The 16,461-nt window shown below is 36.1% G+C and overlaps 1 protein-coding gene across 1 annotated transcript; it reads left to right on the top strand.

Moving 5' to 3' along the window:
• Nucleotides 1-8,858: 8,858 nt before the first annotated feature.
• On the top strand, nt 8,859-11,660 carry LOC140757020 (uncharacterized HIT-like protein slr1234). The gene is made up of 2 exons (XM_073092573.1): nt 8,859-9,255; nt 11,327-11,660. The coding sequence occupies exons 1-2, from the start codon at nt 8,926-8,928 to the stop codon at nt 11,486-11,488; spliced, it is 492 nt and encodes a 163-aa protein (XP_072948674.1). The 5' UTR covers nt 8,859-8,925; the 3' UTR covers nt 11,489-11,660.
• Nucleotides 11,661-16,461: the final 4,801 nt, after the last annotated feature.

Raw genomic sequence — 16,461 nt, 5'->3', positions numbered from 1 at the left:
GTTCGAAGGGTGTGGTAAGGGAGTCATACTTTTCCGAGGCGTTCCAGCTTAGTCCTCAGGGGTAGTAACGCATCTGTGGCCGATCTCAGGTAAGACTAATCCTATCTGGGGTTGATTACAGATGTCCAAGGGCGGCAGTAGCCACTTACCATCAGGTGGACTGTATGCTCGTCTGCTACTTTAGTGTTCTAAAATAAAAATTAAACATTTTTTTTTTGAAAAATTGACATTAATTTTAACAAACTTTGTAAATTTCGTTCATTAGTAAGTGTAAGAACAAAATTATTCTAAAATTTTCAATTAATTCACTTCGATTTGTTAAATGTGGTACCCTTGTCACTAAAACACCTTTATATTATAAGAAAATTGGATAAGCATATGCGTCTGTATAGATTATAATATTAATTTCTAAATAATTATATCGAGCTGTTGTATAAATGTAGTTTTAGTTAGTTTAAAATAAATCATAGTTTACGATAATTACTATCAAAGTTATTATGGTGATAGAAATAACACATGCTTGCAAAGTCTCGATCTATTGTATAATAAAGTTGGCAACTAAGTTCTCGCCGTTTTTTTTACAAGACTTACTTTCTTTAGATCCTATGTATTATGTTGGGGTCGAATCTAGCAACTGTTTAAACCAGTAAACAAGCGATTTAAATGAAATTTTGCATACACATTTGGTTTGGATGACAATGCTTAGTGACGTCATTCTAAATCCATGATGGCGGACGCCCAAATATGGTAGGTAATTTTTTTTTATCAAATGAAAAAGAAAACAAAATTAAACAAACAATGAGTAAAAAGACAGCTTGGTTGAATGAATTTCTAACAAAAAGCTATTATAAAAACCATGTTACAAAAAGATGTAAACAATAAGGAAGATTTTTTTTTAATAATCAGAGTTATTTTTATTGAACGATAAACTAATAAACGGCGGGAACTTATCTGCCAACCTATTCTAACATAAGCAAGTACATTTATAGTACATAACATAATTAATATTCTAAAGATCCTCTAATATAACACGTCCTTGTCCCACTGCTGGGCACGAGCCTTCCCACAGCTGAAGATGGCCTGGAGCTCCAACACCACAAAGTTTAGGGGGAAAATATGGTATAATCATTCATATAATAACTAAAGATACGTTACTAGCGGGCAAAACTTGAAACATACAAAAGCGACCAATTGGTGTTTGTCGACTCCAGTCGCTCTCGCGCGGCGTAGTAATTGATACGTATGTCACTGTACACGTTAAACGTCATTATTTTCGTGTTCTAAGACTCAAAATGCCTTCTTGTGCAACAAATTAAATTATTTGTGTGTACAAATTATGCGCAAAATATAAACAAGCTTAATGGAATTATAAATTACAAGTAAATGAGGAGAAATTATTATATTATCATTATTTTTCGTGTTTGGTCCGCCATGATTACGTAACTGACAAGAAAGAGACAACGTATTCCTTCCACAAGTAAAGTGACAGAGACGCAAAATTTACATCGATATTTACGTATGAATGAAACTTGAAACGCAATGTCAAACAATAGTTGTCTTTTTCTATCATATTGTCCCAATAGCTCTGTCCCTTATAGAATATTTGTCTATGTAGTAATATGTAAGTAAAATGGAAAATGCTTGTGTGTGTCAATGCGCTCGCGTTTCGCTCACTTTTTGGAGTTTACTCCTTAAGAAACGATTTGAGTTATAAGGCCCGGTACGGAAATTTTATGAGGAGTAAAATCAAGTGTAACACGAAAAGTTGAGGCGTAACGGTAACCAAAATATGAATCAAGAGTGCTTTTATTAATTTAAAATACAGTAAGTTCAAATCCCATATGAAAGTAATTATTACAATAAAAATAATTAGCAATATATAAAACATTAAAACGTCATTAACTAATTTGTTTACATTTTTGCATAAATTAAGTTATAGGTTTGATCATTTATAAACACTGTGAAAAATATGAACATTGGCGCCGTAATATGATTAACAATCTTTTAAGAGCGTTTTTAAAGAAGAGTAACATATAAAATCAGTAAGCAATTGAATAAGATATAATATTAGCAAAATAAGTTTTTTGTGTTGTTCAGTGGGCATGTAACGTATCTATAGTTTTCATATATCATTGGGTATTACCATATTATAAAGCAAAGTATAAGTTAGTATAGTGTTATCGTAAAAAATGTTTTTTTCCCCTAATGCAAATGTTGCCACACCGACGAATTAAATTTAAGAATATTTTCTTGCAATGAAAATGAGTTTGAAAAAACGTCCATAATATTTTTTTGTTATTTTTTGTGAACGACGAATTGAATTTATGTATATTTTTGCAGTTAAAAATGAGTTTAAAGAACATATATGATTTTGAATGTAGTATTTTCAGGGTCTCGGAATGATGAGAATACAGAATACCAAGAGATTTTGATGTATGCCAAAATTTATGGTAATATTTATAGTAGAAGCAACACAACTTTTTTATTATAAACAACGGTGTTAGTTCCCATAATAGCAATTCATTGAGTAAAATTTCATGTATGCGGAGAAGAAGATTGTTTCAAATGTATTGAACAAGTTAGAAATATGCTTGGTTTAATTTCGTGAAAACATAATTGTGTTGGAACTCCTAAGGGGTCTAGTGGCCCTTAGTTTGCACCCTGCTAGCCCCTAGGTATACATACATGTAAACAAGAATCTCACTTAAAAATGTAAATAACTTATGAAAATATACATATTATATATATAACTAGTTAAACCTGACCACGCTTTGGTTGTCTCAGACATATTCCCGTTGGAATTTCGGGATAAAAAGTATATAAAAACACTCTTATATATAATTACAACATTTTGTACAAATGTCAAGTTAATCCATCGATTATTTTTTGAGTTTTTCGGCTACAAACATACTAAAACTGTTTTTTTTATATATAGTGATTGTATTTTATACTGCGTTTGTTAAATGATTTGTTGGTATTGAAATATGTTACACATGAAATATAGCAATATAGTCGGTGTGGTCACTGAAACTAACAACTTTAATAATTTATATCTATAAATAAATAAATAAATATTGTACGGATGCCGTATGGCGGCTTTTATTTTTATTAATCCCTTTTTTCCTATACAGGGTCTTGATATGATGGTGCAGTATGTTAAGTGATTAAAAATTAGCTCTTCACGCTATAAACAGATTCGAATCTGTTTATCGCCTTAATAGTGAAGGAAGACATCATTAAGGAATCTTTTTCATTTCTGAAAAGGTGTATAAAGTCTAGGCGTCCTTGGCCAACGGTAGTAGAATCATCATCATCATCATCATTATTAACCAATTACTGTTCCACTGCTGGGCACGGGTCTCCTCTCAGGATGAGAAGGATCAGGCCATAGTCCACCGCGCTAGCCAAGTGCGTATTGGTAGACTTCACATACCTTTGACATTTTTTTTTTATAAATCTCAGGTATGCAGGTTTCCTCACGATGTTTTCCTTCACCGTTTAGCAAGTGATAATTAATTTCTAATACGCACATAATTTTTTAAAATCAGATGTGATCATGTGCGTGCCTGTGATTTGAACCTCGGACCCTTTGATCGAGAGTCCGAGTTTCTTAACTACTAGGCTATCACTGTTTTGAACTTCATAAGTAATTTTATCTCTTCTAAAATAGTGACGTTTTACCTTACAATAAAACGTTTATTAAACATACTTACCTTCTTCCAAACCTAATAAAACATGAGAGTAGCGTACTTGACTTTCCGAACGTTTCCTATTCGTGGTCTCTGTCTTACCTATCTATCCGTCCCTTTCTAACGGTCCGGCGACCCTCTCTCACCGTGGCAGAGGTTTGCAGGTAGCTGCAATGCCTCTTGCGATCATTGGCTCGCATGTTTTCACCAGGCAGAGTTGGAGTATTAGGTTTGGAAGAAGGTAAGTATGTTTAATAAACGTTTTATTGTAAGGTAAAACGTCACTATTAAACTAACTTGACCGTTCTTCCAAACCTAATAAAACATGAGAGATTTGTTTGTTTTCGCCTGGTGAGAGAGGACGCCAAGGTGATGTCATAATGAAACTATTTTTAGATTTGAACCAAAAATAATATATTTCTGTAATTAAATTATATTACAACATAAGTATAATTTTTCCAAGAATAAGTAATCACTGTATATTGATTTCAATCATTAGGAGAAAATAAATTTGTAATCAACGTTTCACTACGGTTGTCTGATGAAGGTTCAACTTCCCGTTGATAGAACTTTATGAAAGTATTAGCAGACCTCCAATTTCCCCTAGCCAATATATCATTAAGAGAAAAGTTTTCAAGCCAATTCTTCGACGCCACTGCTGATCTACAACTTCCAGGGCTCGCATCAATTTTGGCCTCTTTTAAATAACGCTTCACCCAGCCTGATATCACCGTATTTGATGCGGGCTTTGCTTGACCTGCAGTTGTCAGAAATAGACATTCACTCATTGCGGATGAAAGTCTTCTATGTTGCGATAGTTGTATCAAGAGACGAATCCAATGAACGGGGTCCAGAGCCTTATTAGTTGTATTTTTTATGAGCTTCCAGTAAGACTGCCGATGGGTGATCGAATCTGTTTTTGACCCAAAGGTTGGTTTCAAAATTATGTATTCTTCAGATATAATACAATGTTCGGGGGAAATTTTTAATAAAGTTAAATCATGAATACGTCTTCCCGAGCATAAAAGTAAAATAGATGCGGTGTGACATGATGCTTCATATAAGCTTTTAGTGTCTGGGTTTTTCGTTGCCAAGTAATTCGCGAAGGTATCTATATCCCAAATGGGTGGTTTTAAGAGTTTAGGTTTAGCTAAGCTTATAGCTTTTAATACTTGTTTAACAAGGATGTGGGAGCTTAATTTATACCGGTTGTTTGGATCACAGAATGTGGAAACCACAGATTTGTGGACTAGTATGGTGTTTAGGGCGAGCTTGTCTTTCTGATGCAGGTCAGCTAAAAATTGAGCCAGGTCAGATCCAGAGGGCTTGCATTTATTAACATTGTTCTGTTGGGTCCAACTAAGCCATCGATTCCATGCAGGGCGATATGTGTTCAAGGTTGATTGCCGCCAACTAGATGTAAGTAATATTCTTTGCTCTTCAGTCCAATTTTTCAGGTGCTCATCCCACCCCCACATCGCCATATTTCGAGGGTCATCTCTTTCACATTTGGAGGAGGAAGACCTGTGGATACGTCTATCAGAACTCGGTCGAGATTCTTCAAGGTGAACGGGGCTGATAGAGCCCGGTGTTTCAGATCGGGCCTCCAGTATACCTTTTCCCAGCGTGGGGCTACTATAAGATAAATTCCTCGAGCGCGATTGAGGTGAGCCAATATTTTGGGCATTAGATAAGGTGGGGGAAATATCCAAGCCAGACTGAAACTCCAATCGATGCTCAGAGCATCGTAGATACTCGCCTTGTTGTCTCGTCTGTCTAGAGTGCCGTACGTATCCACCACATGAGCTTGTTCCGAGGCAAATAGATCTACCACAGGTGTCCCCCATTTTGCAAATACTCTGTGTGTGATCTCCGGTAGGAGGTGCCACTCTGGTGTCATTTTTTGTCGTGACAACCTGTCCGCATGACCATTGTATTGGCCAGGAATGTGGTAAATCGAGACATGAATCTGGAAATCGTCTAAGATCGCAAACGCCTTGCGTGTTAAATCCATTAATGCTTTGGACTTGGTGCCTCCTTCGTTCCGAATATACGAGACCACTGTCATGTTGTCGCTTTGTATGTGAAGTGCTGTGGATTTCAGGAGTTGACAATGATCGCGAAGTACATTGACTATTGCAATCATCTCCTTCAGGTTGGAATGTAAAGACTTTTCCTCCGAGGTCCATTGGCCCGAGAGAGGTTGGTTGTCCAGCATTGCTCCCCAACCTACGTCGCTCGCGTCGGTCACTAGATGATGCACTGGGGCATGTACGTGTATTTTGGACCGGACCTTGTAGTGCTGAAGCCACCAGCGAAGTTCTGTCATCGTTTCTTTCGAAAGGGGTAAATACCTTGAAGACTTTTTCAACGTAAGGTTTAGTTGCTCTTGAAGGTAGCGATAGTGCAGACGCCCTCTGGGGACTACAAAACTGGCGAAGTTCAGAGTTCCAACTACTTTTTGTAATTCGACCAGATTTGCCTTCCTTATGTGTAGGAGTTTTGAGACTTGTTTTTCCAATTTGCATGTTGATCTCTGTGGCAGATATTTTTCGTTTTTCCAGGGGTCCCACATTACGCCTAGGAATTCTACAGACCTTCTCGGGGAGGTTATAGATTTTTCTAAATTTAGTGTCCATCCCAGGTTTGTTAGGGTGTGGATTGCCAAGTTGACATGCTCCTTCAAGTGATGGTAGTCTTGGTGAACCAAGAAGAAGTCGTCTAAGTAAATGAGGACACGAATCCCCTGATTGCGAAGCTGTTCGCCGATCCAGTTCGTCATCGCCGCGAAAGACTTTGGTGCTGTGCTTAGCCCGAAGGGCAGACAAGTCATTTGCATTAATTTTCCTTTGTACAACAACCGAAGGAATCTCCTGTGAGCTGCGGCAACCGGGAGATGAAAGTAGGCCTGGTGAATGTCCAATTTTGCCATCCAGTCGTAAGGTTGTAAGAAGTCGGGGACTCGCTGTACATTTATTAGTCTGAACCTTTCTGGTTGTACGTATTTGTTTAACCGCTTCAGGTTGAAAATGGGTCGCGACGTGCCGTCGCTTTTTGGCCTCAAAAATATGGGTGATATGAAGCTCGGAGAGAGGTCCGCAGGTTCGAGTACCCCTTGTCTGAGCATTTTTATTATGATGATATCCATCTCTGGAGATGATTGTGTTATTCTGCTGCGAGAGTTGGGTATATATAGCGGGGGTTTGGCCTCGAACGGTATATGATACCCTTTTATTATCTTTAAGATGTGCACCGGTGCTCCCAGGCGTTGCCATTGTTTGTAGTGAAACGTGAGCTGACCGGCAACAAATGTGCTTTGATTGTCAAAATTGTGAACGTTGCCGACTTCCCCGATCCCGGTGGGATAAGGAGGAGCGGGACTGTGGTCCTTTTGAGGACTTGTAGTTATGATGGCCTCTAGAGCTCTTTCCGCTATGAAACGAATTTCGTTTGAACGAACCCCTTGAGGCGTTACCTCTATTGCTCTGGGGCCGACTAGTCGCATTGCCGTGTTGATGCAAGGCTGAGGTAGACGGGCTCGGATCGTTCTGCGGTGCAGGGGTTTTGCGATCCTTGTAATTAGGCCAGAAAACATTTTTCATTCCACCGAACTTTTCTATCAAAGCGCTGAATTTGTCCACATCAAACAAATTGTTTATAGTTGGGGGTATTTTACGAAAAGCACTTCTATGGTAAATATCCTTCACAGACGCCAGGGTAGCCTCTCGCCTGCGCTGTATAATTTCGGCCCTATGGCCACACACTATTTGAAGGGTATCGTTATACGCCTTAACGTATTCACCGTTGGTGAATATTTCATTTATTTTATCATAAATCGTGTTGTACGATACTGATGCTCCTTGTTCATTCACCCAAGACAAAAACGTCGTGAATTCGGCTTGTAAAGCTTCACGTTGCTTCAGAAGAGCGTAAGTGGTTCCTGCAAATGCTTTCTCTAAGGTAGCGTCAGAACGTGATACGTCGTAACGCCTAATCTCGTCATTAGCTTGTAAAGCAGTAAAGCCGGGCGAGCGGACGTACAGCTTCTGTACATCGGCGTATCTGACATTGTTCCACTCTTCTTGGTTGAACCGTTGTATGTCACTTAGTTGTTGCACATACACCGGGTCTGCGGCTGGTATCGAAGGCTCCTGTGTTTTGGTGCCCAAAGTCCAGGTGAGTTCAACAGGTTTCCCCGTAGGAGAAGGACCCGCCTCATCAATTAAATCGTCGCTACAATTAAGATCAACGTAGTCGCATTGATCATTATAACTACAACATTGTTGTGGGTAGTTATTGGAGTTAGAACTATTAATTTGATTTTTAAGCATATTGATTTCCCTGAATAATTTGTCATATTTACGATCGCGGCGTCGTTTAGCTTTTGACTTACCTCTTGAACTAGATTCCGAACTTGTTGTGTCGGAATCAGAGGTACTAGTTTCCTGTTCCTTCCGTTTTCTAGGAGATTTCTGCGCACCCTGTGCAGTACTTATGCAGTTAGATCCCTCCATAGTTATTCCAAAACTACAAGAAAACTGAAAATAAGCATTTAGAATCGAATGGTAACACCATTTTATTGAAATACACTTTGTTAAAATTGCTATAATAATATTAATTATTGGAGGGTAGATTATAACAACACATTAATAATCCTTTAACTGATATTAATGCAAAGACCACTGTAAAGTATTGTGGTAATAAGGCATACCACAAACTTAGAATTTAAAAAAAAAAATATTTAAAAAACTCACCACAAGTTATATTCCGTAATAATCACTGTATTTTAATATTAAGTAACTGAACACTAAAATCTCTTATATCTTGGGGCTACGTCCGTTTTAGATCGAAAGTCAAGACGCCAATGATCGCAAGAGGCATTGCAGCTACCTGCAAACCTCTGCCACGGTGAGAGAGGGTCGCCGGACCGTTAGAAAGGGACGGATAGATAGGTAAGACAGAGACCACGAATAGGAAACGTTCGGAAAGTCAAGTACGCTACTCTCATGTTTTATTAGGTTTGGAAGAACGGTCAAGTTAGTTTAATCTGGCATTTTTAATACACAATTTGGCTGTATAGGCTGATTGTATGCGTATGCATTGCCCACCTCGCAAAGGAATTTATGAGACAAACATTACGTCACATCACATCACATGTCAAAACTCGAACTGTCAAACCAGTCGCGAAACGATAGAGGAGTATGTTATAGATTTATTTAACGATAAAACCGCAAAAATGTTTAACAAAGTTCTCCAACGGGCCCTTAAATTCCGTTTGAAGAAGAGTTATCCGACGAACATTTACGATTTGAACCGTGGTGCGGCCATTGCGGTCCGGCGGCCTTATAGTGACGAGGTAAAACGCGCGCAAGCGAGCAGTATGGCCTCGCCGGGGCCGACGATTTTCGACAAAATAATATCGAAGGAGATCAAAGCGGATATTATTTACGAGGACGACTTATGTTTGGCGTTCAACGACATATCCCCACAAGCGCCGGTCCATTTTCTAGTGATACCGAAGCGAAGAATTCCGCGCTTGCAAGATGCTGAGCCAAGCGACAAAGAGGTGGGTACCCATTCTAAAAGCGACCTTAGTATTTTGAATTACAGTGTAAATTATCTCGTAGATGCACCGGGATAGGGAAGTTCGAATAGAATTTGCCCTTGCAATGTGGTACGATGTTATTGCAACGTAATTTAAACTTTAATTCTGCGTTCTAATCTTGAAATTAGAACTACATTGCCGGGTCCCGATTTGGAAAATTGGTTTTCTTTTTTTTTAACTTTAAGATAACTTTATTTCTAAAATTAAATTACATTTAATTAAATTCTATTGTTTGTCTATGATAACTATGATTATTCTAATCTCAAATTCCATAGCAAATTATACTGATTATGCAAGAATTTATTTAAATTTATTCAAAATGTATGCATTCTCAGACATTCCATTATGAAACAAGTTTCTAACTTGTTTTTATTTTATTTGAGTCTCAAATTGGTCTTATTATGAGATTATTTCATTTATAACAGAATCCTTTACATTTGCATAAAGGTGCTGATTGATGCAAAATGATTTTGGTAATTTTAAAAATGTGCTCCATATGATAGAAGGTGGTGGAACCCTTTGTGGTTCTATTTCGATGACTTCTTTATGCTTTTAATATATAGAAAATGAATATGCAGTCGATCTAATGGTAAGTGGTTACTGCCTCCCATGAACATCTGTAATCAACCCTTGAAGATGATAAGACCATAGGCTAACCTTAGTTGAAATGCTGTTATTAGGCAGAAATAGGTTCTTGCCAACTTTTATCCTAACATGGAAACGCTGCCAGATAAATAGATGTTTTTATTTTCCACTGCCACTATCAGACCCATACAATATATCGCGGTGTAAGAGTCAGATGAACGTATGTACAAAAAATCGAAAATGGTTTCTTTTTCACAAAACGGTCCACAATGTAGTCTTTTATGAAATGGCAAAACGATGTAACGCTATATTCAATATTTTTATTTCAACTACTGTATATTATCTCTATTAATAATCTGGTAAAGTTTGAAGTGGCGAGTTTTCACACTATTTCTGCTCTCCTGTAAAATTGACAAAATGTACATACGTTTATCTGACTCTTACAACACAATATATTACTGCAGATATATGGGGCCTCAGAGTTTTAAAAACATGTTTTCACACATTTAGTCACGCCATTTCATGTGTGTTGAGAGATATACACAGAACAAACATACATGTTTGTTTAGTAATTAATTGCGGTTATACGAGACAGATTCTTTAAAGATAAAAGATAACATATCACCCTAGTAACCGTATAGGAATGTTAACATTGTAATAGATTGTTTTTGATTTTCATTTTGATGATTATAATAATTATTAGATGATTGATCAGTTAGATTTGAAGGTAGAATCCTTTGAGGTTCTACTCTGGCGGCACCACCGCCACACCTATTTCTGTTATAACAGCAGTGTTAAGCGCTGCTGTGTTCTGGTTTGAAGGGTGTGGAGGCATACTTTAGGCGAGGCGTTCCAGCTTAGTCTGCAGGGGTATCTCTGACCGCCCCTTAGGTAGGAATATCTAAACCTATCTGGGGTTGATTACAGGTGTCCATGGGCGACAACAGCCACTTACCATCAGTTGCACTGCATGCTCGTCTGCTACTCCAATACTATAAAAAAATCTGTCTGTCTATCTACTTGTTTTCTACAATACTGGTACACTACAAAAGTTTCAATGATATATATATGCTTATATATATCAAATTATCTAACTTGTAGCAATCATCATCATCAACCCATTACTGTCCCACTGCCGGGCTGGGCTGGGCCGGGTCTCCTATCAGAATGAGAAGGATTAAGCCACAGTCCACAGCGTCGGCCAAGTGTGAATTGGTAGACTTCACATACCTTTGATTCTTTTTTAAGTTTTCTCAGGTATGCATGTTTCCTCACAATGTTTTCCTTCACCGTTTAAGCAAGTGATAATTAATTTCCAATTCGCACAAAACATTGAAAAATCAGAGGTACCTGGGATTTGTATCTTGCACCCGTTGATCAAGAGGCCGAGTTTCTTAACCACTAGGCTATCACTGCTTAATCGTTAAAAATCTATTTTTATTTCCAGCTCTTGGGTCACCTGATGCTAGTGGCGCGTTCCCTCGGCTCGGAGAGAGCCCCCGGTGGATGGAGGCTGGTGATCAACAACGGGAGACACGGTGCACAGTCGGTATACCACCTTCATCTCCACGTCCTCGGCGCTAGGCAGATGGGCTGGCCACCTGGCTAAGAGGATTGCTGTAAGATGTAAGTAAACAATGTTTGGTACTACAAAATGGTTAGGTAATAATGGGAATGGATTTGTGAAATTATCGATTTTATATAGATGGTCTAAAATATCGATATGCTGATAATATCGAAAATTTAAACGCTATAATATCGATATATCAACATCTATAGGGAAGAGGAATATCTTCTTCAATTTTTTTCCCCGAAAATTTCACAGATTATAAATTTTAACGATTTTCTGACATAGTATAGAAGATCGTATAAAATATTGAAATTTTTCTATATCCTTATATCAATTTCTTTCGGTAATATCGTATTGGTTATGGTTTCAATATGATCATAAATATCGATATTTTGGGTTCGATATTTCGATATATCGTTCATCCCTGAATTTAAGGGATTTTTTCTGTCACACGAGTATAGTCCTTTACGCGTGAGAGAAAAAAATGTATAAGATTTTTTTATTGAGTTCTGGATATTTTTAATGTCTAGATATTTTGGTAATTGAAGACCTGGATTTATGTTAGCACATCATCTTAAATTTTATCTAATCTAATATCATTTAATATTAAAAAAAAATGCACAATATTTCAAATTTCATAACTAATAATGTAGAGGTTGAAATTAGATATTCAGGCGTTATTTTCTCACGCCTGTTATTAATAACCAATCTATCCATTGTTTTGCCTACCAAAGGTTGATGTTGGACAATTTCTTCATACTGGACATTCTCATTTATACATACCAAAAAATTGAAATTTTAAAATATTCTTACTAGAAAAATGACAAATTTCGTTAATAATTTCTTTATACTAGAAATTCTGATTTTTGCGTACCAATATATCGAAATTAGAAAATATTCTTAGAAATTTAGTCAGTAGGTAGAAATTGTCAAATTTCGATCTTTGGATCGAATCAGTGGATAGATTGATTATTAACAACGGTAATAATACTGCAATGTTTGTAATACTGTTTACACAATTATGAAAGATACGCTTGAACTGATAACGCTATGAAATTCTTGCGTGCACGATAAGAATACGAGATGTTGGGACGATTTGAGAAGGTTAAAATTGGTTTGACTTAAGTGGTACCACCGTCACACAATTTTTTGAGATGCTTATCTGCAGGATCCCGTGGAGTTTCGATAGCTTTACTTTTTGAATTAGTAGAACCCTATTATGTTTTAAAAATTAATGAAATTATTTTGAAAAGAGTAATTGAATATTTTGAAAGTGGCTTAAAAGTAAAAATTAATATATTTTTTATAAAATTACTGTCATAGTTGGACTTATAGTTGTTCTGCCCTTTCCGTTAGATGGCGCGATGAGAAATAATTTCTGAAAAACTAAGGTTTTCAGATGGCATTAATTAAATTTTAAATTACTATTAATTTTACCTTAGCGCCATCTATTAGCCACAATTATTGATTTCGTTAAGCCCTTATTGAGCATAATTGTATTACCAAAGTAGTTCATAAATATAGACATAAATAAAAAATAGACAATAACGCCATCTACCGGATCCTAACAGCAAATTATATGATCATGCGCTTAATTACTCAAATACTCCCGAATCTACACAATCACCAATAATTATTTATACATATACATATTTTTTAAACATATTTTTTTTTCCTATCACCTATTTTTTCTATGCACGACATAGTTTACAATTAGGGTTGTCACAAAATAAATTTAAATCTATAATTTATTTCACGAAAAAAAAATTGTATGAAATGTAATTTTTATGATTTAAAATCATGTGTTAATTATAATTTGAAAAAGTTTGAAAATCATTATCAAGACTATTTTCTTTTTTTTTTTTATAATATAAGAGTAGCAGACGAGCATGCAGTCCACCTGATGGTAAGTGGCTACTGCCGCCCATGGACATCTGTAATCAACCCCAGATAGGATTAGGTATTCCTACCTGAGGTCGGCCACAGATGCGCCGCTACCCCTGAGGACTAAGCTGGAATGCCTCTGAAAAGTCTTTCTCGGAAAAGTCGGAACACAGCAGCACCTAACACTGCAGTTATTAGGTAGAAATAGGTGTGGCGGTGGTGCCGCCGAAGTCGAACCGCAAAGGGTTCTACCACCTTCACTTCTTTCATTCATTTCTTCATTTCATTCATTCATTTTGAAGTACCTAATGTGGTTAATATCCTAATTATAGTTCCAATATTTTATGCCAAGGTTCTAAAATCTGGTTTAAACCGCTTTTTAAGACAAAAAGGTCTAGCTGTGGTGCCACTATAGTCAAACTATGAAGGGTTTTATAAAATTAAAACAGTACTAATAATCTAATAATATTAATTCAATTATTTAACCTACTGTAGCGACTTCCCGCATTTTTTTCAAAAATGGCGCTACTAGTATTTCTGAATCACGCTATCGAAGTTTTCTCAGTATCTCTTATATATACAAGCTCCGAACTGAGACAGTCGGAGCACGGCCGCTGTCCAGACATGATCACTTACTCTAACGGGGGATTTAACTAATCTTAGACTTTCTACACCCATAGCCCCACACTAGGATTCCCTGTGTCGTGGGTGTTATGGACACACAGAGACGAATACACAAACACCCAGACCTATAAAAATCTAAATTCACCATTCAGATATTTGTCTGGCCGGGGATCGAACCCGGAACTCTCAGCGCGACAGACCGGTATGGTGACCGCTGCGTCACGTGATCAAACTATAATATTACTAATATTAATCCAGGTTTTAATTATTAGTTACATATCCAGACTCAATAAAATCTAGATTTAGATGTTAGTAATTTCCAAAAAAACATTATTCGATATCAAAGAGTGACTAAAGAATATATTTGTGTCATATTAACAGCCATTTTCGTTTAAATTAGATTTTTTTTAAATATAGACAATTTATTTTTACACTGATTTTAGAGAAGACAGATATAGAGTCATCAACAACCCATTACTGTCCCACTGCTGGGCACGGGTCTCCTCTCAGAATGAGAAGGATTAGTCCATAGTCCACCGCGCTGGACAAGTGCGAATTGTTAGACTTCCTTATATATCTTTTTCTCAGGTATGCAGATTTCCTCACGATGTTTGCCTTCACCGTTTAAACAAGTGATTTGTAATATGCACATAACTTTGAAAAATTAGAGGTGCGTGAATGCCTGGGATTTGAATCTCGGACCCCTCGATCAAGAGGCCGAGTTTCTTAACCACTAGGCCATCACTGCCATTTATAAAAAGAGTATTACAAAAATGTATAACATTGATTTTTAATAGTACATTACAATACGAGGACGAAAAATTTTTTTCTGACAAGTGTGAGTTTGCAGGCCGAGCCGCAGGCGAGGACTGCAATCACACGAGTCAGAAAAACATTTTTCGTCCGCGTGTTGTATAAAATTTTATATTACGGGGTCGGAAATGGTTTTGCGCACGCGAAGCGTGCGTAAAACGTCCATTTACGCACGCCGTGATATAAAGTAATATTTGTAAAAAATCATTAAATTTGAGGATATTTTTTTATACTATCGGCTGGAATCTGTCTTTTCTATAATCTGTGATATTATTTATTAGAATATCTTAATAACGACAAGTTTTTACTTGTTAATTAAATAATTATTGGTACTTCAATATGTTGGTACTACAATTATTTGACCCAGTGTATTTGTAAATTGTACCAATTTGTACAAAAACTACATTATAATACTTTTCTAAGTAAAAGTCGTGTAAAAATATATAAATGTAAACAAAATATTGTTCAAATGTTCGATGAAATTGATATTGGTAAGTGCCTAATTGTAATTTATGGCTTATTTTAATCGCTCAATGTTGTAGTTCCAAATATTTGTGCCAACAGTTTGGGCAATAAAGGCTAATTGGCCAATATATGTAACAAATATTGTAGGCAATATGCCAATGCATTAAGCCATAATCGATTTTATTTTTTAAAATAGTGCAATAAGTTCGCCAAATTAGGTTTAAATTTTCAAAATTGAATTATAATTTATGTAAAACTATCTGATTTAAGATATTTGTAGCAGTATTGGTGGTGGTTTGTTCAAAATGGGTGCGGTTATATGCTAGCTGATTTTCACCTGTTTTCAATACTCAATCTATCCATATTGTGTCTACTAAAGATCGAAATTTGACAAATTACTTATTGTAATTGTCAAATGTCGATCTTTGGTAGGCAAAACATTAGATAGATTGGTTATTAATAATGGACTTTTATGATCATTAGCGTTAAACTCAGATTTTTAGTATACATATTAAATGCACAACATCAAAACAAATAATCTTAGGATTCTATTTCTAAGACAATTTTTTTTTCATTTCTATACAAAATGGGGTTTTCAAAAATGACGTCATAATTTAAAGGTTCACAAATGTGACATGGTTACATCTAGGGGGTGAAAGAGTACTAAAAATGTAACATTAACCCTACTATTATTTTAAATGTCAAAACCAGTGTGTGTTTAAAGGGTAGTTTTCAAAAAAATGACACCCCGTTCTCAATACAGAATGCCACAGTTTGAAGGCAAATATTGAATCTCAGCGCAATAGACCGACATTGAATAATAATGATTACAGAATTAGGCGGTAATGTAATGCTTCTGGGAATGTTACAAAAGTAGATTACTTTTTTGTATTACAAATAAATGAGTGGTCTCTGTTGAATGTGGAGGGTAACCAATTTCAAGAATAATAACAAATATTTGAGGTCTTATTGGCCTCATATACTAAAATGATTTTATAATGAAATAAAATTAGAATATATATACATAAACAAAATGTACTGTGTTTTCCTTTAAAGGATATAATTTTTTCATACAAACAAGATAATATGTTTGTAAGTTGTATTAAAAAAATATGAAAATCAATTTATAATACATTTGACGTTTCAAGTTTAATTTGACGAAAAATAATGTAATAAATATTTATAGAACGTATAGTATAAGTAATACTTCTCTTATTATTTGTTTA

The sequence above is a fragment of the Epargyreus clarus genome, unplaced genomic scaffold (genome assembly GCF_041222505.1).
Source record: "Epargyreus clarus isolate Ecla_fem2 unplaced genomic scaffold, WU_Ecla_fem_2.2 ptg000036l, whole genome shotgun sequence".
Taxonomy (NCBI): Eukaryota; Metazoa; Arthropoda; class Insecta; order Lepidoptera; family Hesperiidae; genus Epargyreus; species Epargyreus clarus.
The sequence above is the reverse complement of the archived record's forward strand: the minus strand, read 5'-3'. Positions and strand labels throughout refer to the sequence as shown.